General features: G+C 39.2%; 1 protein-coding gene across 1 annotated transcript in view; it reads right to left on the bottom strand.

Annotated features, from left to right (window-relative positions):
* The window catches only part of lamc3 (laminin, gamma 3), a 130,423-nt gene that overhangs the window by 52,040 nt on the left and 67,154 nt on the right, over positions 1-11,229 (bottom strand). Inside the window, exon 10 of the mRNA XM_015039389.1 lies at positions 5,161-5,359. Within this exon, the coding sequence (XP_014894875.1) occupies positions 5,161-5,359 (199 nt within the window). The remainder of the gene's footprint in view (positions 1-5,160; positions 5,360-11,229) is intronic.

Raw genomic sequence — 11,229 nt, 5'->3', positions numbered from 1 at the left:
ATATATATATATATATATATATATATATATATATATATATATATATATATATATATATATATATATATATATATATATATATATATATATATATTTTTTTTTTTTGCAAAACAAATGTGAAGAAATGCATTGTTTTTCTCCTACTATCCAATTATGCATTTCCAAATACAACATGCCGACGTTTGCTGTTAAAATGTGAAAAGAAAAGTTAAAAAGCATGAAAATACACAGTTTATAAATTGCAAATACCTCCTGAAATATCTGACACAGAAACGGCCCGTGTTCCTTTTCTCGTGTTGGTATATCAAGTCTCTCTGCATCTCTTCTTCACCACATAATGGCAGCTGAACTGGACATTTCTGTCTTTACCCCCAAAAAAAAAAAATATATAGGAAAACTATTTCAACAAGGCTGACAATTCTCCTGTCAAGTTCTGTTTTTAACAACTACAAACACCATTGTAGGTGCAGGGCTCCTGTCTGAACTGCCAACAATCACCGTGGGATTCTTGAGAACCATCTACACCGCGCAGCCTTCATTACGACCCTCGAGCTGAAACAGCGGGTTTCTGCGTTGCAACATTCATCAATCAGCCGTTTCCTTGTTCGAGATTCTGTCCGGCTGCCTTCTACCCGCTGTAACCATCGCCCACCTAACAGCAGCACAGCTTTCTCCTCACGAAACAAAAACTACACACATCACGCTGGGAGGTTTGGTAGCTTTTCCTCAGATTTCCACACACTTTAACATGTTTTTTTTTCTGGCGTGTTTTTCGGCAGCCAACAGGTAGCTGTCCATTATTAGAGACTTCAAGAAGAGGAATCCCAGAGGCATTAGGGGGCTACAAAGGACTGATTCTATCCAGCAGACTGAAACGTCGTCTGCCAGGCACAAAGAAAATATTACACCGCTGCATAACAAAGGCCCTATCCATGTGGACTCTTCAGTTCTGTTAAACAATTTGCTGTGTCTTTGCTTTGTTTCAAGTAAAGCCTCAAAAGAAAAAAAAACAAAAAAACAAAGAAAATGAAATCCTCGATTAGGGAGTAAAATGATGCACGGAAGGTTAAGCTGGTCCAAGGCTGCTGAGGAGGACAATTAGGACAACACATAGGGAGAATAGGAGACAAATTGCATCAAACAGCGTGAAGGAGGCGCAGAGTGGGATGAGAAGGATTACGGGGCGGCGCGTCTCCCAGTCGAGTGGAGGAAAAAGAAACAAAAACAGAGCGAATAACTTGAGCCTGTATTTGGAAGAGGCTCACATTGTGGGGGGCCGGACCACCTGCACCCACTCGGCGAGGTCGACAGGCCTAATGAGATCTCTCTGCGACTGATTAGCCAGCCGGTCCCCCACAGCCTGTCACGCCGGGGCTCACCTCTTCAGCACCGCTCCGCCTCGGTGTGCCAGCCGCTTCTACCTCCGCGCTGACCGCTTTATCCCGAGAGGGGCCGACGGGGAGCCTTGTTAGATGGAAAGACAGCGCGAGGAGAGCGGCAGGAAGTCTGATGTGAGATGAAGGAGCCAATAAAATAAAAATGTTCGGCGAAGAAAGTAACCGATTCGCAAGTTCACACACACACACGCACGCAAACATGAAGGTCAACGGAGGACTGGACTTATTTGAGAGAAGATAAATATCTGAATTATTCGAAAGAGGCCATTTCCTTACAAATATTGACTTATTGGTTATGTCAAAGTGTAACAAATTAACATTAATTGCTTTTTATATAAAATATCCCACAAGAATGGATTTTTACAATACTTTAAAAATAAAATATAATTATTTTTTAGCAAGGTATATCCCCATATAATACAATGTTCAAATAAGAGTATGAAAACTGTGGAGACTGGGTGAAGTTCCTGATTCTCTTCAGGATTTGGATCTTGTTTTCATTTGTATCATGATAAGCTACAAGGGGTTTCAAAAGTCTACAAACGTCTGTTACAAAGTCAAAAAATACAATAAAAACAAGACCGCGATAAATTATTTGAAGTATACCCACCAAAATAATGTAATATTTAACTTGATGCAAAAACAAAACATACAATCATTGTGATTTAATTCAGCATTTCTGTACTCCTATGGTAGGACTCTCCATGCCACATCTTGATTTATTTGTATTTGTCCACTCTTCCTCGTCTGTCAGATTCTCTGGTCCACAAATTATCTGTCAAGTTTAGTTCTGGACTGTGGCGATTACAAAACTTAACTCTTCCCTTCTCATCTATTTTCAGCTTCAACTTTCTACCAGGCACCCAATGGGCTTTGGATTAAATCCGTAGCATTTCAATCCGTCTCCACCTAAGTAGGGAACTCCAGATTCATCTGAAGAACAGCAGCAGCAGATCATAACGCAGACACTCCTTAAATAGTGTCCTTGCTGTTTTTTTCTTCTTTAACTTCTCCCTGGCTCATTGTTTTCTGTGGTGTGTTTGACGCCACCGTCTGACTGGGAGCAGTACTGCAGTCAGAGTGCAGCACACGGACATCCTCGCAGAGTCCTGGAGGAGTTTTAGTGGGCTGGCACAGATGATGAATTTTATGTCACACAGGGTTCGCAGTAGAGCGGACTGAGAGGCAGGAACTAGGCCTTTTAGCATCCTGGAGACTCAGTGTAAATTTAATAACCTGAAACCAGACATCTGTTCCAAAGAGTTTTGAAAGCGTTTTCTTTTTTTTTTTTTTTTTAAGAACTTCCAAATAAAATATTGCATTAACCATTTTTGTTGGTTGTAAATACGGAGACACTCTTTATTACAGCTAGAAAACTGAAAATGACATGGATTGTGATGTAAGGCATAAATATAGAAAGGTTGCTACTTTTATAACGACTTCATTTTAACATTCTGCAAAATGCTCCATGCAATTAGGGCAGGGAATATTAGTCAGAAAAGAGACCGCAGATGATGTTTCCAAATCACAAAGATAGTACTGCAACAAGAAGACATCAGAAAAGAAAATCCTCTCTTTTTCTGCATCATGACAAACGTGCTTGATTTTGATTGTTGCCGTCTTAATCACAACATCCACCCTGTGATTATCGCAGCGTTCACACAGGTCCTGTTCCTGCATATTCGACAGGTGGGAATTCATTAAGATGCCAAATATTTGCCTCAGACTGACTGAACACAACATGTTTATAAATTCTCTCTGAATTTATATATAGACATGCATTTTTTTTTTTTTTTTTTGCAAAATGTGATCTGATGGCTGCTGAACCAAGTATCTGTCTAAACGTAGGAGGATACTTTATGCATTATGCAGTAAGAGAGTGAGTGAAACCACTCGGTTACGTGGAGCTGCAGCTGTTAAAAGCAAAGTGTTGCTGTGGGTCAGAGACGCTTTAACTTAGACACAAAAAAATACGGATAAAATGTTTAATTCAAAATCCAAACTACTGAATTAAAAACCAAAAGATAAATAAACCGAGTCAAATCCTACAGAGATACCAGAAAGAGTAGCAACAAATAGCTAATCACACCCATCTTAATGAATCCTCTCTTACGTCACATTTGTAATATGTTTGCCAACGAGGAGGAAGGTCGCTCAGTGTAAGGTAACATGAAAACATGGAACAAGATAATAAACAGCAGAGAACAATGAGTCACATTTCTGGTAAACACAAGTATTCACCTGGAGTAGTTTCATGTATGTAATACAAAAATACAAAAAAAAAAAACAAACATTGTTTTGCTATGTGCATATCTTATCTTTATTATCGTTGATTTTTTTCCCCCTATTTACTGAGGAGTATTGAAATACAATCTGCCACTTTAAACCACCAATCCTTCAGAGGCGGAACACTGAGATTATAAAGTTTAAGTAAAATACATATATGCGTTTCAAACAAGATATTTATATACCCTGTATATAACACCACATGGCATTTTTTGTCTCACTGTCTGATATTAAATCAGACACTTTCCCTTTAAACAAGGAAGCAGTATGTTTGAGATGTTACCTAAAAATACATCTAGAGATGCATCTCCAATTTCCAATAATGTTATTTATCACAAACTTAAAGCCATGACAAGATTATCTAGCCTTCCTGGAATTCCTTAAAGGTGTAGTAATCAGTAATCAGTGCATGTAAACTTCTGAAAAGAATATAGAAACTATCATCTATCTCCCATTACTTTGGCATCTTAGCAAACCTACATAATTTTCATTATCCTAACTCATCTGAAACAGGAAGGGCTTGGCATTATCTGAAGTCAGGTACTATAAATATGTGCTATGTGATTCACAGCAGTGATTTGCTCTGTTTTTAATTGTCTTCTAACATTTTTGTCACTTTTAAATGGTTGAAGTCATCAAACAAATTCTAATATCAGCCATAGATAACCCAACTGAATATAAAAATGCAAAAAAACATTTCTAGCCATGTGCCAGCATGTCAATTAGTTTTAAGTTCTAACTTTGACTAGGCCAAAAAACCAAAAACAAAACAAAAATACATTCTGACTCATTCAAAAGTGGTTTCCTTTAGAACATTGTCTTGCTGCATGACCCAAGCGCCGGGCAAATACATTTTCACAAAGGGTCAGTTTGGTTTGGCTTTTTGCACAACCACCTACAACTTCTGCTTGTGACCTCATATACTCTGAGGACTCTTTAATTTACACCCTTCAGTTGAAAATGTATCCGTATGTTAAAACTGTTAAATCATTAATCACATCTCCTTTCCAGTGATTAGTCTGGTGTGACTGTGGCTCTCGTTCTGCATTGTCCTTGGACTTCCAATGCCTCCGCTAAAGGCATAGCATGTATAAATGGATATGTGCTGCAGCTCTGTACCTGGCAGGTCTACATGACAGCCAGCAGATGAAGGAGCCGGCTCATTACCACATTTTCACCGTGGCATTCAGCTGGGGTTGTGACAGCAATGTCAATGTGGGTGAATACTAATCCTAACGTGTTTTGTCCTAAAAGGCCCCTGTTCTGTGGGCGCGCTAAATATAATGTCACAGAGAACAACCCAGACAACAGGGGGGAGGCGCACAGACGCGGAGAACAAACAAACATCCTAACATCCGGGCTATGGATTTTGTGTTTCCCTAAGACAAAAAAAAAAAAAGAAAAAAATCGAGTACAGCGGTGGCTTAAAAAAACAACGCAGCTGCAAACTGACAGCCTGACGCCCGCCTGCTCCTACCTGACAGCGAAGGATCGCCGTGGGGTGAGGCCGGGGTCGACGTCTGGCAGCGGCTGGTAGGAAAGGTCTGCTGACAGGGCAGTTCCAGATCCTTGGAGCAGCAGTGTGACGCGGTCAGGGAGCAGCTCAGAGGTTTCAGAGGTGAAGGTGATGGAGAGGAGCTGGCCGTAGCTGTTGACTTTGTGACCCAGGTATTTCTCTGGTTGGAAGGAAAGCACAGGATGGACGTCAGGAAGTAGAGTCAAGTGAGTTTTGCAATTAAAGTCCGAGACGGCCTGCTCAAGTATAAACACAGATTTGTGTACAAGCTCGTTGTGGTGAGAGCCGACAGAGGATATAACCAACAAAGTCCACCTGCAAGTCATTTTTATCACAGTATTAATCTAGCCGTTCCGTAAACAAAGCATTGTGGAGGCGAAGGAAAACACCAGACACACAGATGTGGGAAAGATTGAAGAAGGGTTATGTTATAAAACAATATGAGTTTTTCATGGAGGACTATTCATTATCTAAAAATCACCAAGACGTTGCCATCATCCACTTACACTGACGAGTCAGGAAATAAAAGCAATAATTCGGAGATGCAGTTATGAGGCTCATGGTAACTCTAGAGGAGCTGCAGAAATCTATCGACGGGACGACTATCAGTCACATCCCAAATTTGGCATTCATGGAAAAAAAAAGAAAAAAAAAAAGGAGGCCATTATTGAAAATCTTTTCAAATCTCTGATTTCCAAGAAAGTATTTCCTTTTTTTTGTGTGTGTGTTAATGCATCACAAGCTTCCATTATTTCATTTCCAGATGAGTTTGGCGTTGCCAAAATCTGGTTTTATAGCTGGTTTTATTTTATGCAAAACGACCAAAGTTATTACAACTTGGCAGATACCAAGTCAACAGCTGCTACGATATAATTGTTGCCATTTAGTGGTCTGGTTAGATGAGGCTAAAACTGAACAGCTTGAACAAAGTCCTTTGCAAGGTGAGAATATTTCACTCGACGTCACTCAGAACAAACCATCCAACATCCCGTGAACCAGGGTGGTGGCAGCATCAAGGCATGGGCGTGACAGAGAAGCTGCTCAGAGTCGATGGACAATAAAGGATGGATTCTGACAGGAAGCCCATAGGAGACCTTTTTGTGAGACGGTAAATCCTAAACACATAAACAGAGTCACGACAGAATGTTTTATATCTCTAATTATACTGAAACGTGGGGTAAGCGTTTCCGAGAAGCTGAATCCATTTACATGGCACACTTTTTTTGGAAATATTTAGAATTCTTTCCGGTCATCGCTACAATTCTAAACTATTTTAATGTTGTTATATTTTTTGCTTTTGTTGCTTTTGAGTGCTTCTGGAAGGCTCAGCCTTTGACCAGATGTTTTGGCTTTTTTGCTCATAAAATGAGAAACCCTGCTTATTAAGTTCACATGAAGAACCTGTGTAATTACACATTAGCACATTTTTTGCTGGGCTACAATAAATTAAAGACACTCTCAGACATTTCTACCACAAGACACCAATTTCCCACACTTAAAGCAGTCTAAACACAGAGCAGCAGAGTTTTTTTTTTTTTTTTTTTTTTTTTCTGTCTGAGTCTGAGGAACGTAGCCTAAATCCCCCTCCGTTAAACATGTAAACAGTTTACTGAAAGTCTTGCATCAGTCACGGCATGACTGATCTGGTTTTCAAAGAAAATAAAGTAAAAAAAAAAAAAGAAAAAAAAAAAAGCAAGATTACTTCCTGGATTCTTTTTTTTTTATTATATTATTTTACAAATTCAAAATAAAATGCAGAAGCTTCCAAGACATGTGTTGTTGTCACATTGAGTTGTAAGTCGGCTGTCAGACTTGTCAACACCCCTGCTGGCAAGTATGACAGCGTGTGAATGCTATTCGTTGGGAGCTCATAGCTATTCTGTTGTTGTTTGAAGGATTTCATTCTTTTTTTTTTTCCCATCCAAAAGGCTTTTAGTGCTGACAGATTCTAAGGAATTTGACATATTCATCTTCACCTTTATTCCATTCTTCTATCACTCACATGTCGCGCACGTCTAAAGCATGAATAATCCACCTCCGTGCTTAACAGCTGGTGACATGTACTCTAATGTAAGCGTTTATGTAAACATCAGCACTGCGCATATTAGTCGTAGTCTACAATCCTCCAGGGTCCCCAAAAATGATGTCACTTTCCATAATTGGTGCATCAAAATGTTTCACATTCTAATGTAATTAAAATTTAGCTTTAAGGTGAAAAGAAATGTGTTAAACATCGCCTTTAAATCAGAGTGATTCAATGCTTTTGTCATCTTGTAGGTGACGTAAACTGAATATCTTTGTAATTAATTTTAAGATCAAATAAACCTTGAACATCTACCCTCAATAAGCTTAGAATGACTCTAGTGACAAAAACAAAAGTCTTAAAAAGAAAGTATGACTCCCCACTAATAAGCTACCTGTCACCGTTAGCAATTTTCAGTAATAACACATTTATGCTTAAAAAGTATAAACCCCAAAAGTTCTTTGAATAAAGACTGATGACCAACAATTATGACTTCATAGCTTTGTAAAAGCATGGCAGTGTCCACATTATGACATGGCAGATCTTTTTTCAAGGAGTGAAGCGGACGTAAATTACAGCGCAGTCCTTGAACAAAATTCACTTGAACACGATTCACCTCCTGCAATGCTCGAGCGTACACACAGTAGACAAAGCATTCTGATGTGTTCAAATACATCCGAAATACTGTGCCACAATCTGCTTTCATTGATTAGAAAGCGTGACAAAAATTTCTCAGCACTAAGCCCGGGTCAAAATATTTCAATAGAGCCCTGCGAGAGGTGTTGTGTGAGTGGTTGGAAGTTCGGTGGGGTGTTTTTCTCAGAAATCCACTTGAAAAGCAATGTTGACGTTTCGCTCCGACTAGTCCGCTTCCACTATCCGGCTTTTGCATCTGCAGGAGACGTGGATACTTTGAGGAATGTTTATCTGATGCGGCGAGGAATTATGTACATTTGTCCAGTTCGTCACTAAAGAGCTACTATAATATTTACACTGCTAAATGGCGAAAAACCCCTGTATGGAAACTGCAATGTCATCATACACGGAGTAGGCTGTCTGCAGAAAAATGTGGGGCTCTCTCCATGATCATTTCGTAAGATGTAACATATTTCTGACCTCACATTTTGGTAAATGTTATCAAAACCTTTACTTTTTTCAGTTTAAGTTCATCTGTAGTACATCTGATAATAAAATATGCTTGTTAAAAGTATCCCTTGCTTATATCAAGAAAACAATTTTTAAAACAAACGTTTTTTTTCTTTCGCAAAAGACGACTTCACATTCAAGTCATTTTCACCACATCTTTTATTTGCTCTTAAAAAAAAAGAAAAAAAAAAAGATAAAAACGTTCATACAATAACACAATGCTACCGTTCTCTTACCAGATGTGGTTAAGTGAGAGGGAAAAATGACAGGTTGCACGCTTGGTTGCCATCTTGTTTTGGTGCGTAATCGTGTGTGAAGTACATCCTGAGCTCCTCGGGGGCTTAAGAGGGCTTTGGAATTGAGTGGGTGATTTTGCTTGTGAGGGGTCTGTGGCATCATTCAGAGCGATTCAGCCGTCTGATCAGCCATTATCTGTTCAACCAGGAGTCGGCTTTTATTTTTCGTGCGGTGCCCTTGCGTGCCTCCCCTCCCCCGTCTCATTGGCAGCCACACTGATGAATGTTTTTTTTTTTTTTTATCTCAACTGCTATTTAAATTGACTTTCTGATACCCTGAAATGAGGCATTTTCAGGCGTTGGTACAATATTACCGACTGCATAAACAACACGTAGCATCTTATTTTAGTGGAATGCATTATTATGTCAGATTTGTCCTTTCCTCTCTCGGCCTCATATCGTGAATTTCATTTCAAATGAAACATTATGTCCTTCGCACATTGCATTTGAGGCTCTTTACAATAAATCATAACACTATGTCAGCAGAGTGAATGTTATCGCAAGCAACAAAAGTGCCGCAATAACCTTGTTGTATAATTGTACGCGTTTCAATTGAAACTACGTGCAATCACCTTCCGATTTCATTTTTGTATTCCGCCTTTTTTTGATCAGACAGCATCCTTACTCGCAGCCTTGTGGGAGTTGCAGAAGCCTCTACGGATCTATCGGACTGTCAGAACGGCTCCCTTCCTTAACTGCATTCAGCTGAACCCAAAGAGTTTTTCTGTCCAATGTAGCTGTGAATTCTGGCTAGCTCATACCAAAACTGCTTCTTTTATTGATACAGATCTAGCGTTAGGATCAGTAACAGGCTACAAACAGAAAAAAAAAAGTCACTTTTCATCTTCAGTCTTCTAGCGTGAAACTAAGTGTCTGGGGTAAAAAATGATTTCTATTTAGAATTGTTCATAATTTCATCCAACTTGTTAAAAAAGTGTCCTTCCATTTGTGGAAAGGTAACACATACAGCATGATGCTGTCGCCACACTTTTACTACTCTGGGTGTGATGTTCTTCTGGTAATATGCTGTGTTGTTCTCGTGCCAGAAATGCCATTTGAATTTGAGATCAGAGGCGCTAGTTTTGTTCCAGAGTAACAAATTCTTCAACAATCTAGTGAGATTGTAGGCAGGCCTGGCGCTTTCTTCGGATAAGAAAATAAATGTATCCTATAAGTCCAGCTGTAAGTGCACAACAAAGGGGATTGCTGTGACATGGACAACGCAACCAGTATTCATCCAAAATTGTCCGCAACCTCTTCAGACGTTTGGCAGCCTCAATGACCAGTTTCAGTTTGATCTGGGGTTTTTTATCAATCTCGCAGACATGTCACGTTTTAGTAATGTCCCTCTGACTCCATGTTTTCTTCAAATACCGATGAGTTTCTTTACTGTGCTGCAGTATAAAAATAGACTAAAAACACTGTCCATTTTTTGATTCTTCTCCTGACTGATAACTTTCTGCAAAGTGATTCTATCCATCCATCCATCTACCCTTTTTTCTTTCCACCTTTTGCCTTTCTAATATCTTCCTTCACACGTACGGGGTAAAAATAAAAGCTGAGCTTTCCTTTAAGCAAGTAGCAGTGACAGGTTTACTGTGAGGATACATTAATGAGGAGAGCAGAGGACACGATTATTTATATTCATCATCCAACTTTAGGAGCGGGATTTGGAGGAAATGAGAACCAGGCAGTGATTCAATGACGAAGGCTTTTGTTCCATGGGGTAATCGATAGTACTTTCTGTTCAATCCCGTAAGCCATCGCTCATGCCAGACAGACTTCAGATGCAAAGGAAATAGATAATTATTGCTAATCAGACACAAAGGGAGTGGCATGATAAACACCTGCAGTCCAGCCATCGGCATGGAGGACACAGACGGCGTTCTTGCTTCGAGCAAACACGTCTCCGAGGAGTTTGAGATCAATACCAGTTGAAAAGGCTAAACAAATTAAAGCAGAAAATCTGTAGCGCAAGAGGGGAAAAAAGGCTTTCTTATGAAATGCATTTTCAATTAGTGAGACGTTCCTCAGACGGGCTGAGTCACAAATTTACATCTGAAGTAGTTAGCCGCGTAGGAATTACAAAAACAAGCAACAGATCGAAACACATTTCCAAGTTTTTTTTTTTAGTCCCATTTTTGCCAGTTTAAAACATACAAAAGAAAAAAAAAACTAGACATTTTGTTGATAAATTCTATTTTAGCTGTGGCAGCATCTAAGATGAGTAGAGGAAAAAACATGTTGTTTTAAAAAGGAGTGAATGGTAAAGGATTTTATACGATGGTTTATGCAGAGTATTTGTGTGAAAATGAGATCCGTGGTTCTGGGAACCTTTGCTGTACATCTTCCCTCCCTTTATTTCTGCCTTTGTTGTGAATAATTACCCTGGATAAAGGCCACCACCACCTCTGAATCGTAGGCTGAAATGTGCTCTATATAAAAAATAAAAAAACTGACCTGATTTAACCCCAGCCAGAACATCCAGAAAAGTTTGACAACAACTTTTCATTCCTGATACCTTATAGTATATATATATATATATATATATATATATATATATAT

This window comes from Poecilia latipinna, unplaced genomic scaffold (assembly GCF_001443285.1).
Source record: "Poecilia latipinna isolate Pla-1442-1.1 unplaced genomic scaffold, P_latipinna-1.0 Scaffold470, whole genome shotgun sequence".
In the NCBI taxonomy this organism is placed as follows: domain Eukaryota; kingdom Metazoa; phylum Chordata; class Actinopteri; order Cyprinodontiformes; family Poeciliidae; genus Poecilia; species Poecilia latipinna.
This window is presented reverse-complemented; position numbering and strand designations above follow the sequence as displayed.